At 49.5% G+C, this 15,753-nt stretch overlaps 1 protein-coding gene across 4 annotated transcripts in view; it reads left to right on the top strand.

Annotated features, from left to right (window-relative positions):
- Positions 1–15,753, top strand: part of tnip1 (TNFAIP3 interacting protein 1) — a 108,188-nt gene that overhangs the window by 32,662 nt on the left and 59,773 nt on the right. For all 4 annotated transcript variants that reach the window (XM_073067111.1, XM_073067113.1, XM_073067114.1 and 1 more), the window contains exons 2-5: positions 3,177–3,381; positions 6,704–6,847; positions 9,737–9,831; positions 15,162–15,230. In XM_073067111.1, the coding sequence (XP_072923212.1) occupies positions 3,219–3,381; positions 6,704–6,847; positions 9,737–9,831; positions 15,162–15,230 (471 nt within the window). In that variant the 5' untranslated portion in view covers positions 3,177–3,218. The remainder of the gene's footprint in view (positions 1–3,176; positions 3,382–6,703; positions 6,848–9,736; positions 9,832–15,161; positions 15,231–15,753) is intronic.

Below are 15,753 nucleotides of genomic sequence, written 5' to 3'. Positions count from 1 at the left end.
GATCAGGGTCACATGAATCCATAGGAGCAGGTGGTGCATATCGCAAGTCCTGGTTATGTGACCACTGACGCCAGGCAGACAATCTCTGAAGAGCAGTGATAATGGCTGGGATCACCCGTCTTGTAAAGACACTGCTCAGAGAAGGAAATGGCAAACCACTTCTGTAGAAAAGTTTGCCAAGAACAACCGTGGTCATTGAAAGACTCTGACACCCCCCCCCCCCCCACAACATGCATACAACATGGCAATGATGATGATGATGCACCAGATTTCCAGTCTCCTGTGTCTACAGTGTGCTGTCTCCTCCCTCCTTGTTTTCCCTTTCTGTCAGTGTATTATTTGGCCAGTTTTTCCAAGCAGCTGGTGGTCTTGTATCTCAACGGAGGTGTGCTCTTGAGAGCATTTCTTAGTTGATAGATTAGCTTGATTTGCAACATATACATCGAAACACACGGTGAAATGTGTTGTTTGCATCAACGACCAACACAGTCCGAGGATGGGCTGGGGCAGCCGGCGAGTGTCACCGTGCATCTGGCTTTAAAATAACACACCTACAGCTCACTAACCCGAACCTGGATGTCTTTTGGAATATCAGAGGACACCAGAGCACCCGGAGGAAACCCACATTGTCACGGGGAGAACATACAGGCTCCTTCCAGACCGTGGTGGGAATTGAACCCGGGTCACTGGTGCTGTAAAGCAACACGCTAATGGCTGATCTGAGGGAATGAATGATCTCACACTCTGAGCCCTCGGTCACTCTCCCATCTCCTGTCCTGCTTCCTCAAAGTTCAGTAAATTTACTATCAAAGTACGTATATGTCACCATATGTAAACTTGAGATTCATTTTATTGCTGGCATTCACAGAACAAAGAATTACAATAAAATCATTGGAAAAACTACACACAAAGATTGACAAACAACCGATGTGCAAATACGAAAAAAAAGTAAATAAAACAACACTGAGAACATGAGATATAGAGTCTGTAGGTTGTGGGAACAGTTCAGAGTTGAGGTGAGTGAAGTTACCCACGCTGGTTCGGGAGCCTGGTGGTTGAGGGTTAATAACTGTTCCTGAAGCTGGTGGTGAGGGTCCTGGGACTCCTGTGCCTCCTTCCTGATGGCAGCAGTGAGAGGAAAACCTGGCCTGGATGTTCCCACGACCTCTCCGACTGTCACTGCACCCCGGAGAGCACTCTCGTTCTCTGTGAGCTGATGACTGCCTAATTTTAGGTGTCTGTTGCTATTCCGATCTAGTTCCCTGGAAGTGCAGCGGAAATAAGCCTAGGAATGACAGGCCAGCAAGTGATGCCGGTGGAATTGACTTATTGTCATGTGTACTGACAAAGTGCAGAGAAACGCACGCAAAATGCTGGCAGAACTCAGCAGATCAGTCAAGTCAATCACTTCTTATTGTCATTTTGACCATAACTGCTAGTACAGTACACAGTAAAAATGAGACAATGTTTTTCAGGACCATGGTGGTACATGAAACGATACAAAAACTACCGAACTATGTGAAAACAACACAGAAAATAAAACTACACTAGACTACAAACCTACCCAGGATGGCATAAAGTGCACAAAACAGTGCAGGCATTACAATAAATAATAAACAAGACAATAGACACAGTAGAGGGCAGTAAGCTGGTGTCAGTCCAGGCTCTGGGTATTGAGGAGTCTGATGGAGAGTCCTCAGTCAGAGGCAGCGTCTATGGAGAGGAATAAACAGAGACTGACAAAAACAAACCTTATTTTCCCCTGGGCGCAGCAGTTTTCTCCTATGTAACGAGAGGCCATAGATCTAAGGTTGGGGGGGGGGGTAGATTTAAAGGGCCCCTGAGGGGCAACATTTTGTACACAGAGGGTGGTGGGTGCATGAGGGGAAGTGGTCAAGGTGGGTACAATTCCACTATCCAAAGGACACTTGCGCAGGTTCATGGATGGTGTAGAAGGACCCAGACCAGATGTGGAGACACTAGACAAGTTGGTCGGCGTGGACGAGTTGGGCAGGAGGACCTGCTGCCGTGCTTTGTTGCTGTGTCCTGCGTGCCGCACAGCGGTGGCCAGACCAGACCCGTAAACACAGTGGCCCCGGGGAGGTCTCAGGCTGGAGTGATGCGCTGGAGTCTGCCAACTGCATGGCACGAGTTCGGTCTGTGTGTGTGAGCGTAGCGTAGGGACATCTGTGTGAGTGGGGTGATGTACTCTGTGTCTACGTAGGGTCAGGCACTATGTGTAGGATGGGGGCATCTTTGTGTGTCAGAGAGAGAGAGTGTGTGTGTGTGTGTCAGAGAGAGAGAGAGAGTGTGTGTGTGTGTCTGAGAGAGAGAGAGAGTGTGTGAGAGAGTGAGTGTGTGTATACAGGATGGAGGGGAGGACAGTGGGGCCCTGCACTGTCACTGACCTTCACCTTGCTCCCCACAGTGATGAGGAGGGCCGTCTGTGTGGGTGGGGTGATGTACTCTGTGTCTACGTAGGGTCAGGCACTATGTGCATATGTAGGATGGGGCGATCTTTGTGTGTCAGAGAGAGAGAGAGAGAGAGAGAGTGTGTGTGTGTGTGTCTGAGAGAGAGAGTGTGTGTGTGTCTGAGAGAGAGAGAGTGTGTGTGTGTCTGAGAGAGAGAGAGAGAGAGTGTGTGTGTCTGAGAGAGAGAGAGTGTGTGTGTGTCTGAGAGAGAGAGAGAGAGAGTGTGTGTGTCTGAGAGAGAGAGAGTGTGTGTGTGTCTGAGAGAGAGAGTGTGTGTGTGTCTGAGAGAGAGAGAGAGAGAGTGTGTGTGTGAGAGAGTGAGTGTGTGTGTGTGTGTACACAGGATGGAGGGGAGGACAGTGGGGCCCTGCACTGTCACTGACCTGCACCTTGCTCCCCACAGTGATGAGGAGGGCCGTCTGTGTGGGTGGGGTGATGTACTCTGTGTCTACGTAGGGTCAGGCACTATGTGCATATGTAGGATGGGGCGATCTTTGTGTGTCAGAGAGAGAGAGAGAGAGAGAGTGTGTGTGTGTGTGTCAGAGAGAGAGAGTGTGTGTGTGTGTGTGTCTGAGAGAGAGAGAGAGAGAGTGTGTGTGTGTCTGAGAGAGAGTGTGTGTGAGAGAGTGAGTGTGTGTATACAGGATGGAGGGGAGGACAGTGGGGCCCTGCACTGTCACTGACCTGCACCTTGCTCCCCACAGTGATGAGGAGGGCCGTCTGTGGATGAGAAGCCTCAAGGTGCCATGGAAGCTAGGATCCCCCACCGAATCTATGACCCCGGTGGGAATGGCACTGGGTCCCCAGTGGGCATCAGCAGTGAGCCACCACACTCGCCCACCTCCTACCAGCAGCTGGTCGCCGAGAACAATGTCCTGAAGGAGCGAATGAAAGGCTTGGAGAGCTTGGGTAAGAAATCTGCAGCTTTAGCTCTTCGTACTTCAGTTCCTTCCACTCTAGGTTAAAGCCTAGACGGACGACCATGCCCAATTCTCCCTTGCCAGACCCCAGTTAGACTTAATTTTCAGGCTCATAATTCCAAAAATGCGTCCAAACCTCCAGAAAATTTCCATTCATTTGAGGGTTTTAAGTTGATGGTCATGGGCTCACACCCCCAAGAATAAATTTTAAACTTCTGTAGGAAATCATAAAACAAGAGATTCCACAGATGCTGGACACCAAAGCAACACACACGAAGACCCAACATAGACTGGGGGGACACCGCTTTATCGAGAACGCCTCAAAAGGCAAGATCTCTAAGTAGCAATCCATTTCGATCTGATTTCCCATTCCCATTCTGTCAGGTTGGTCCATGGCCACCTCTACTCCCACGAAACACCCAATCTCAGGTTGGAGGAGCAACACCTCATACCATCTGCGTAGCCTCCAACCTGACAGTATAACCATCGATTTCTCCAACCTCCGTTAATTTCTCCCTCCCTCCTTATTCCTTTCTCTCCCCCACCTACTTATTCTGGCTTCTGGCCCCTTCCTTTCCAGACCCGATGAAGGATCTCGGCCCCAAACATCAACTGTTTATTCCCCTCCAGAACCTGCTGAGTTCCTCCCATAAATCATGAACAAAAAGAGATTCTGCAGATGCTGGAAATCCAGAGCAACACACACAAGATACTGGAGGAACTCAGCAGGTCAGACAGCATCTTCTTTAGAACTGAATGAACAGTTGACGTTTCGGGCCAAGACCCTTCAAAAGGATTGGAAAGGAAGCAGGAAGAAGCCAGAATAAGGTGGTGAGGGAGGGGTGGGTTGTGCAGGAAAGCAAGCTGGCAGGTGATGATTAAAGACGAATCCTCCTTCAGCCTTTTACCTTTCTCACCTCACTTCCTAACTTCCCACTTCATCCCCGACCCAGTCGTGATCATGAGACCCAGTCGTGGTCATGAGACCCAGTCTCATCTTGTATGCCTTGTATATATTGCAAAAAGGAGAGCAAACTACTGAGATGGTGTTCATGAGTCGGCTCATTGTCCGTTCGGAAATCTGATGGCCTTGGAGAAGAAGCTGTTCTTGCAACATTGAGTCTGTGCCTTCGGACCGCTGTACCTCCTTCCTGATGGTAGCAATGAGAAGAGGGCATGTCCTGGGTGATGGGGGCCCTTAATGATGGATTTTGTGATGTCGCACGGTCACACGGTGGAGAGTGGGATAGTGGAGAAGGTTGGTGGGTTGGGGAGAGATGGAGAATAATGGAATAGAAACACTCTTATGGGTGGGGTCATAGGATGATTTGTCAGTGTTGTATGTATGAAAATACGTTCTCTTAAACCAACTGCACCAGGGTGATTAAACTGGAGAGAGTGCGGAAAAAATTCCCAGGTGACTTGTAACTGGATCTTGGACTTCTTGACAAAAAGACCTCAGTCAGTGTGAGTTGGCAGCAACATTTCTAGCTCCATCACACTGAGCACTGGTGCCTGCAGGGTTGTGTCATCAGTCCGCTGCATTTAACGCTGCTCACTCACGACTGCACGGCCAGACCCAGCTCAAACCGCATCATCAGGTTCACTGATACCCGAGTGGTTGCCCTCATCAGCCACAGCGATGAGTCGGCAGGGAGAGAGGAAGTTGAGAGGCTTGGGAATGGTGCAGGAACAGTAACCTGGGTCTCAGTATGGACAAGGCAAAAGAGATGACTTCAAAAGTGTGGACTTCAGGAAGGTATGCACCAACCACGCTCCTTTCATATCACAGGCTCTGCCGTGGAGCGAACGAAGGCCACGAAGTTCCTTGGTGTGCCGATAATGGACGATCTAACCTGGACCCACAACATCTCCTCACTAGTGAAGAAGGCACAGCAGTGTCTACACTTTCTGGGGAGGCAGAGGCATGCAAGGCTCCACGTCCCCATTCTGGCAACTTTCTACAGAGGCGGCATCGTTGTGTGGTACAGAAGTTGCAAGGCATTGGACCCCAAGACCCTGCAGAGGATATTTAAAAACTGCTGAGAAGCTCCCCCTATTTGTGACATTTACCGGGAGCATTGTACTTGTAGGGCCCAAAGCATTGTTGTCCACCCGTCCTACAATCTCTCTGACCCACTACCGTCAGGAAGGAGGTGCAGGAGCATCAGGACTAGGACTGCCCGACTGGGTAGCAACTTAAAGGAGCAGTCATAGTTATTTAAAGCCCTTCTGTTCGAAATGTCCCGCCAAGTAAAACCAAACCTTAACTTTCCTGTATCCAAAAACAAAATGCCCAAAGTTCTTCACACCGGTCCTGGTGACGAGATGAGGGGTTGGGGGTGAGGTGGTGGTATTTACATGTTGGTAGTGTGGGGAGGGACTGGGGAGAGTATCCATGGGCTGTGGGAGGGGATTCAGTGGGTGTGGGGTCAGTGATGAGGGCGAGTCCATGGACTGTGGGAGGGGAGAGTTGGTGACGGGGGGGGGTGGTTATCTGTGGGCTGCAGGAGGGGATTCAGTGGGTGTGGGGGGAGTGTTGGTGATGGGGGGGTGTCTGGGCTGCAGGAGGGGTTTCAGTGGATGGGGGGAGAGTCGGTGACGGGGGGGGTGTCTGTGAGCTGTGGGAGGGGATTCAGTGGGTCAGTGATGGGGGAGCGTGTCCATGGACTGTGGGAGGGGAGAGTTGGTGACGGGGGGGGTGTCTGTGGGCTGCAGGAGGGGATTCAGTGGGTGTGGAGGGGAGAGTTGGTGATGGGGGGGTGTCTGTGGGCTGCGGGAGGGGATTCAGTGGGTGTGGAGGGGAGAGTTGGTGACGGGGGGTGTCTGTGGGCTGTGGGAGGGGATTCAGTGGGTGTGGAGGGGAGAGTTGGTGACGGGGGGGTGTCTGTGGGCTGCGGGAGGGGATTCAGTGGGTCAGTGATGGGGGGAGCGTGTCCATGGACTGTGGGAGGGGAGAGTTGGTGACGGGGGGGGTGTCTGTGGGCTGCGGGAGGGGATTCAGTGGGTGTGGAGGGGAGAGTTGGTGATGGGGGGTGTCTGTGGGCTGCGGGAGGGGATTCAGTGGGTGTGGAGGGGAGAGTTGGTGACGGGGGGTGTCTGTGGGCTGCGGGAGGGGATTCAGTGGGTGTGGAGGGGAGAGTTGGTGACGGTGGGGTGTCTGTGGGCTGCGGGAGGGAATTCAGTAGGTAGGGAGGGAGGAGTTGGTGATGGGGCTGTGTCCATGGCCTTTGGAAGGAGCATGCTTGATAAATTGAGAGTTATCCATGTTCTTGGTGTTTAGCACAGCCTGCTCTCTCTCTGTCACCCAGGCAACCTCCTGGAGGAGTCTCAGTCCGAAGCCTCCAAGCTGAAGCAGAAGGTGGAGGAACTGGTGCGTCAGGAGGTCCTCAGATCTGGCATCAGCCTGTCACCCCAGGAGGGTCAGAGTCCGGTGGTCACTGCTGCTGGAGAAGGTATGTGGATTCTCCCAGCTCAGAACGCAGTCACCCCCACCATTCCCCAACCCCCAGTCTGGCCTTTGCCCTGGGTCCATAGAGCCATAAATCACTACAGCACAGAACAGGCCCTTCAGCCCATCTAGTGTGAAGAGGTTCAGGAGCCTGAAGTAACTCAGAGTTTCAGGAACAGATTTTTCCCCTCCACCATCAGGTTTCTGAATGGGCACTGAATCTATGAACACTACTTCATTTTTACTCTCTCTTTAACTTAATTTATATATATTCTTGTAATTTATAATTTTTTAAAAATTATGATGTATTTCAAAGTACTGCTGTCACAACACAACACATTTCATGATGTATGCCAGTGATATCAAATCTGATTCTGACTGATGGAACACACTCGATGGGCTGAGTGGTCTAATTTATACATATGTCTTATGATCTTATTTTAGTTACACTTCCCACTTCCATGTGACATGTCTGTCCACAGACACGGTGACCTAGACACACTGACAGACAGACACACAGAGACACACTGACGGTCAGACATACACAGACACTGACGGACAGACACACACAGACACACTGACGGACAGACACACAGAGACACACTGACGGACAGACACACAGAGACACACTGACGGACAGACATACACAGACACACTGACGGACAGACACACAGAGACACACTGACGGACAGACACACACAGACACTGACGGACAGACATACACAGACACACTGACGGACAGACACACAGAGACACACTGACGGACAGACACACACAGACACTGACGGACAGACACACAGAGACACACTGACGGACAGACATACACAGACACACTGACGGACAGACACACAGAGACACACTGATGGACAGACATACACAGACACTGACGGACAGACACACAGAGACACAGACGGACAGACACACAGAGACACACTGACGGACAGACACACAGAGACACGCTGACGGTCAGTCACACAGAGACACACTGACGGACAGACACACAGAGACACAGACGGACAGACACACAGAGACGCACTGACACTCTCTCGAGCCGTGAGCCCGTGGCCTTATGAGCTGCACCTCTCCTCTGACTCTCTCTTGTTCAGCAGAAGGTGTCGAGTGCAAATTGGGTCTCTTAACTTTTAATACATCATCGTTTCTGTCTGTCAGTGTTTGGGAACTGTGTGGAAGGAATCCAGCTGCTCTTTCTCTAAAGCCTTCAGGAGGGAGTTTTCATTTTTTATTTATCGAGTTACCGCGCGGAATATGACCCTTCTGGCCCTTTGAACTGCGCTGCCCGGCAACCCCCGATTTAACACTAATAATCACAGGTCAATTTACAGTGGCCAATTAACCTACCACCTGATACGTCTTTGGACTGTGGGAGGAAACCAGAGCACCCGGAGGAAACCCACATGGTCACAGGGAGAATGTACAAACCCCTTACAGACAGTGGCGGGAATTGAACCCCGGTCGCTGGTGCTGTAAAACGTTGCACTAACCGCGATGGTACCATGCTGCCCTGTGTCTTTTGTACATAGTTGTTTTTCATTCTTTGTTAATTATTGTTGTTCATAAATTGGAGTCATAGAAACATAGAGTCATAGAGCCCAGAAACAGGCCATTTGCCCGTCTAGTCCATGCTGAAACCATTTAAACTGCTACTGCCATTGACCTGCACCACGACCCTAGCCCTCCATATCCCTACCATCCATGTACTTATGTACTTATCCAAACTTGTCTTAAACGTTGAAATCAAACTCACACGCACTACGTGTGCTAGCAGCTTGTCTACACCTTCAGGACCCTCAGAAGAAGTTTCACCTCGTTCCCCTTAAACTTCTCACCTTTCACCCTTAACCCATGACCTCTAGTTCTAGTCTCACCCAACCTCAGTGGAAAAAGCCTGCTTGCATTTACCCTTTCTATACCCCTCATAATTTTGCATGTCTCTATCAAATCTCCTCTCAATCTTTTACATTCTAGGGAATAAAGTCCTAACCTATTCAATCTTTCCCGATAACTCAGGTCCTCCAGACCTGGCAACATCCTTGTAAGTTCACTCTGTACTCGATCAACCTTGCTTACGTATTTCCCGTAAGTAGGTGACCGAAACTACACACAACACTCCAAATCAGACCTCACCAACATCTTACACAACTTCAACATAACATCCCATCTCCTGTACCCAGTACATTGATTTACGAAGGCCAATGTGCCAAAGGATTTCTTTGTGACCCTATCTACCTGTGACAGCACTTTCAATGAATTATGGACCTGTATTCACAGATTCCTTTGTTCTTCCACACTCCTCAGTGTCCTCATACTTGTCTGCAGTAAATTCCATCTGCCATTTTTCAGCCCATATTTCCAGTGAATCCAGATCCCTCTGCAAACCATGATGGCCTTCCTCACTGTCCATTACACCCCAATCTTGGTGTCTTCTGCAAATTTGCTGATCTGGTTAACCACATTATCATCTAGATCATTGGTTATAGATGAGAGTAGAAATTCTATTGTATTTATTTATATGTAAATGGCTGCAAGAAAATCAATCTGAGGGTAGTATATGGTGATAATAATTATACCACGAACATTGAACTTGAACCCAACCACAATCTATTCAGCTGCTACCATCCGGGAAACGGTACCGCAGCATAAAAGCCAGGACCAACAGGGTCCGGGACAGTTTCTTCCACCAGGCCTCAGACTGATGAACTCACACTGACAAGTGCACTCTATTACATTGACTGTTCTATTTATTATAAATTACTATGATTGCACGTTGCACATTTAGATGGTGATGTAACATAAAGATTTTTACTCCTCACGTATGTGAAGGATGTAAGAGATAAAGTCAATTCAATTCAATGAACTGTCGCGACTTTTGTAGATTTTGTGCAGGTGTGCCCACAGCCACCGTCTCGAGGATCGGACCAGTCTGGGAAATCAGCAGATGTCAAGACAGAAGAGAAGCCTGCGTCCAGTGTGAGTGTAGAGTCCTCGTAAAGTCCTGTGCCTGACCCATCCCGTGGATTCTCCCTGTTCTTTTCAACGACCCACCCACCCTGTAGGTCCCAGTTCTTGTCTGGTCTTGGAGTCATAGAGCAGTACCGCACAGAAATAGGCCCTTCGGCCCATCTAGTCCATTCTGATCTATTAATCTGCCTAGTCCCATTGACCCACACCTGGACTATAACCCTCCAAATCGCCCTCAATGTAGTTACCCAAGATTCTCTTAAATGTTGCAATCAAACTGACACCCATTGCTGGGCTGGCAGCTCGTTCCACACTCGCACTACCCTCTGAGTGAAGATGTTCCTCATCGTGTTTGTTTATTTTGAGGTACAGCGCGGAATAGGCCGATCCTGTCCTTCGAGCCTCGTGCCCAGCAACCCCTAATTTAATCCCAACCTTGGAGTATCGTGAGCAGTTTTGGACCCATATCTAAGAAAGGATGTGCTGGCATTGGAGAGGGTCCAGGGGAGGTTCACAGAAATGATTCCAGGGATGAAAGGGTTGACATATGGGCTTCAACTGATGGCTCTGGGTCTGTACTTGCTGGAGTTTAGAAGAATGAGGGGGTATCTCATTCAAATCTATCAACTATTGAAAGGCCTCACTAGAGTGTATATTGGGGGGGGGGGGGGGAATGTTTCCTCTAGTGGAGAAGTCTAGGACCAGAATAGAGGGACTTCCATTTAGAGAGGAGATGAGGTAGAATTTCTATAGGCAGACAATGGTGAATCTGTGGAATTGGTTGCCACAGGCGGCTGTGGAGGCCAGCTCACTGGGTGCATTTCAAGTGGAGGCTGATGGGTTCTTGATTAGTCAGGGCATGAAGTGTTATGGGGAGAAGGCAGGATAATGGGATTGAGAGAGAAATGGATCAGAAATGATGAAATAGCAGAGCAGACTTGATGGGCTGAATGGCCTAATTCTGCTGCTATGTCTTATGGGCTTATGATCTAGTCACAGACAAGCTACAATGACAAGTTAGCTGACCTGCTATGGCTTTGGACTGTGGGAGGAAACCGGAGCACCCAGAGAAAAGCCACGCATTCCGCGGGTGGACGTACAGACTCCTTACAGACGATGTCGGAATTGAACTCTGAACTCCCAACGCCCTGAGCTGTAATAGTGCCGCACTACCGTGGTGCCCCCTTAAATATTTCACCTTTCACCCTCAACCTATGGCCTCTAGTCTGGTCTCCCCCACCCTCAGTGGCAAGGTGCAAGTGTTTGGGGAAGGCATGTTGACCATATTCAGAAGATATCTGGCTGGGTTCATGTAGCCTCCAACCTGACGGCTTGAGTAATTTCTCCCTTTCTCCACTCCCCACTCTGGCTCCCCTCTTACCCGTGCTGTCCCCTCACCTGCCTTTCACCTCCCCCGGCTCACCTTCCTTCCACTCTCTATCCTCCTACTGTACTGAGGTCATATAGAAGGGCTGAAGGGCCTGTTTTTAATCTTGAAGCACTTTACAACTCTGAGTGAAAAATGAGGAGGAGGAGGAGAATCTTTTGTTTTAAATGTAAAGAGGCCGTACACTATCGAGGGTGAGGCCCTTAAGGGTGTTGATGAGCAGAGGGACTTGGGGTCCAAGTTCATAGCTCCCTGATAGTGGCTACACAGGTTGCTATGGTGGCTAAGAAGGATTATGGTATGCTTGCCTTTTTTAGTTGAAGCATTGAGTTAAAGGTCAGGAAGTTAGGTTGCAGCTTTATAAAACACATCTGTTTGCTTTCAGTTTCAGCACTGAAATTGCTTTCAATGCTGGTTGCCTCATTATGGGAGGGGTTTTGAGGATGTTCCCTCGATTAGATGGGTTAGAGGTCAGATAAACTTGGGTTGTTTTCTCTGGAGCAGCGGAGGCTGAGGGGAGACCTGATAGAGGTTTACAAGGTTGAGAGATTCAGATAAAATAGACAGCCAGTACTTTTTCCCAGGGCGAAATGTCTAATACCAGAGGCTTACATTTAAGGTGAGAGAGTGAAAGTTCAACAGAGATGTGTGTGGCAAATTTTTTACAGAGAGAGAGGTGGGTCCTGGAATGTGCTGAGAGGGGTAGTGGAGGTAAATACGATAGAGATGTTTAAAATGGAAGGATATGGGCATTGTGTAGACAAAAGGGTTAATTTAGTTTGAGACAACACTGTGGGCCAAAGGGCCTGTTCCTTTGATGTACGTCTTTTGTGTTCTATGTCCCAAGTCCTGAGGCTTGAGATATCTGGGCTATCCTCGTTCTCTCACCCTTCCACTCCGACCCTTGACACTGAGCCTTGGCCTTTCACCTTTCCACCGGGCTGAGGCACTGACTGTAGAGGGGAGGCTGGCTTCCACTGAAGTGCTGAGCTATGTTCACAACTCTGCAATTTCTTGTGGTATTGTGGTAACCTATTAAAAGACCTAGATAGAGTGGATGTGGAGAGGAAATTTCCTACAGTAGGTGAGTCTAGCACCAGACACAGTAACCTCTGAATAGAAGAATGTCCCTTTAGAGAGATGAGGAGGAGATTATTCAGCCAGAGGGTGGTGAATCTGTGGAATTTATTGCCTCAGATGGGTGTGGAGGCCAAGTCATTGGGTATATTTAAAGAGGAGGTTGATACTTCTTTGATTAGTCAGAGTGTCAAAGGTTACAGGGAGAAGCAGATGAATGGGATTGAGGGGGAAATTAAATCAGCCATGATGGAATGGCAGAGCAGATTCGATGGACCGAATGGCCTAACCCTGCTCCTATGTCTTATGGTCTTGTGGGCAGTGCAGTTGCCGGACCAAGTTGTGATAGATCCAGTTAGGGTGGTTTTCTGAAAGCGCTATCTGACTGGAAGTGATTCACTCAACAAACATCTAGCACTCTTTACAGGAGAGACTACCTCGTGTTCTGGTGAGGCAGCTGCGTCTATATTTTTCCTGCCCTGATGTCTGTGCAACCTGAATTCACCCGCAGGAGGGTTGATCTGTTAGAGCATAGGACCTAGCAGTCTCACGGTATTGTAGCAGTTGGTACTATGCTGTTACAGCTCGGGGTATCGATTCAGAGTTCAGTTCTGACGCTTCGGTAAAGTTTGTGTGTCCTTCGTGTGAGCGCACGAGTTTCTTCCGGGTGCTCCAGTTTCCTCCCACAGTCCATAGACAATCTGATTAATGGGTTAATTGGTCATTGTCAGTTGTCCTGTGATTAGACTAGGGTTAAAACCATGGGGTACAGGAGCAGAATTAGGCCACTTAGCCCATTAAGTCTGCTCTCCCATTTCATCATGGCTGATCCATTTTCCCTCTCAGCCCCAATTTCCTCCCTCTCCCCCCAACCCTACAACCCCCGTATCCCTTCGTGCCCTCATGAATCAAGAACCTCTGCCTTAAATGTACCCAATGACTTGGCCTCCACAACCAGCTGTGACAACAAATTCCACAGATTCGCCACTCTCTGGCTAAAGAAATTCCTCCTCACCTCCGTTCTGAAAGGATGTCCCTCTATTCTGAGGCTGTCCCCTCTGGTCTTGGACTCCCCCAGCGTAGGAACCACCGCATCCACTCTATCAAGGCCTTTCACCATTCCACCCCCTCATTCATCTGAATTGTGGTGGGAACAGGAGGGTGGGTTACTGGCTGGTGAGGCTCAGTAGGCCAGAAGGGCCTGTTCCTCGCTGTGTCCCTTTAAGAACATTATAACACAGTACAGGCCCTTTGGCCCACAATGTTGTGCTGACCCTGTTCTAAGATCAATCTAACCCTTCCCTCCCACATAACCCTCCACTTTTCTATCACTCATGTGCCCATTTAAGAGGTTCTTAAAGGTCCCTAATGCATCTGCCTCCGGCAACCAAGATACCAAACTAAAGTCATCCAATTTGCCTGTGTGAACCCCAATCCCTCTAAACCTTTTTTTAATGCCCTGGACCCCTACCGTTAACTGATGGGTTCATGCACCCTAGCATGAGAATTACAGCTCTAACCTCCCCTTATTCATGTTGTACCTATCCAACAGTCTTTCAGATAGCAAGGGTACAGGCATTCAGCCCGTCCAGTCCGACTGACCACAGTGCCCATCCAGCTAGTCCCAGTTTCCTGTGTTCGGCTCCTATCCTCCCCCCACACCTCCACATAGCTGCCCAAATGCTTCTGAAATGATACTGTTGTACCTGTCTCGACCACTTCTTCTTGTAGCTGGTTCTGGCATTTATAACAACCCAGTGGAAGCCTATTCAACCCAGCAGGTTCATGCCAACCCCTTGGGGAAGCAGTACAACCATTTCCCAATTGGAATTGGTTTATTATTGTCACATGTACTGAGAAACAGTAAATAGCTTGTCTTACATCAGATCATTACACCATGCATTGAGGCAGAACAAGGGAAAACTATAACAGAATGCAGAATAAAGTGTCACAGTTACAGAGAAAGTGCAGTGCGGGCAGACAATACGGTGTAAGGTCTTAGAAAGATGCATTGTGAGGTCAAGAGTCCACCTTATCATACAAAAGGTCCATTAAAGAGTCTGCTACCAGTGGGGTAGAAGCTGTCCTTGGGCCTGGTGGGACGTGCTTTCACTGATAACAGTGGGGTAGAAGCTGTCCTTGGGCCTGGTGGGACGTGCTTTCACTGATAACAGTGTAGAAGCTGTCCTTGGGCCTGGTGGGACGTGCTTTCACTGATAACAGTGGGGTAGAAGCTGTCCTGTAACCTGGTGGGACATGCTTTCAGGCTTTTGTATCTTCTGCCCGATGGGAGAGGGGGGGAGAGAGAATGTCTGGGGTGGGTGGGGTCTCTGATTCTGCCGGCTGCTTTACTGAGACAGTGAGAAGTGTAGACAGAGCCCATGGAGGGGAGGCTGGTTTCTGTGATGTGTCCACAACTCTCTGCAGTTTCCTGCAGTTATGGGGAGAGTAGTTGCAAACCAAGCAGCTAAGGATAGGATGCTTTCTAGGGTGCATCTGTAAAGACTGGTTTTTGGTGACATGTCAGATTTCTTAACTTGTCCTTTCTCACACGCGAGTCTTCAGCCGCCTGGACTGGCTTACAGCAGCTGATTCACCAGCCCAGGTGTTCCCTGGATGTGGGAGTCAACTGGAACGCGCAGGAGAAACTCACGTTGGGTCGTCTGTCTGCTGGGGAGCCTAGAGCTGTCCGCTCTTCCTCGTTTCCACCTCAGCACCTCTATTACTGCCCTTCACCCCCAACCCCCCCCCCCCCCCCCCCCCACCGTTAACGGAAAGCACCCGGAAATGCTGGGCAATGACTGCACTCAACCGCGTTCCACTGAGCCACCGTGGCCTCTGCGCCTTGTGAACTGTCGCCTTTGTGCTTCCACAGGGCTCCTCGTCCGAGTTTGAGGTGGTGAACTCCATCGACAAGAATGAAGCCCAGGCGCAGGACCACCAGGTGAGAGTTGCCCGTGTCAGGAGCGAAGGGGAGGAGCCATACGGCTCGTGTGGTGCCCGTTCAACCGTGATTTAGCCCTAACCTAATCAAGGGACAAATTGCAATGACAAATTAACCTACCCGGTACGTCTTTGACTGTAGGAGGAAACTGGAGCACCCGGAGAAAGTCCAGGCATTCCGTGAGGTAAACTTACAGAGGACGCTAGGATTGAACTGTAAAGTCTGACGGCCCAAGCGGTAAAGTGCCGCACTAACCACTATGCCCACAGTTCGGTATCAGAATCACTCTGACGTTTGTTGTTCTACAGCTGCAAGGCATAAGAAGTACTGTAAATTAGCGGGGCAACACCATAGCGTAGAGGTTAGCGATACGATATTTCAGCGCCAGTGATCAGAGATCAGTTCCTGCCACTGTCTGTAAGGAGTTTGTACTCAGTTTCCTCCAGGTGCTCTAGCTTCCTCCCACATTCCAGAGACGTATAGGTTAGCATTCATGAATCATGGGCGTGATATGTTGGTACTG

The sequence above is a fragment of the Hemitrygon akajei genome, chromosome 15 (genome assembly GCF_048418815.1).
Source record: "Hemitrygon akajei chromosome 15, sHemAka1.3, whole genome shotgun sequence".
Lineage (NCBI taxonomy): Eukaryota > Metazoa > Chordata > Chondrichthyes > Myliobatiformes > Dasyatidae > Hemitrygon > Hemitrygon akajei.
Note: the sequence above shows the minus strand (reverse complement) of the source record. Positions and strands in the feature narration are given on the sequence as shown.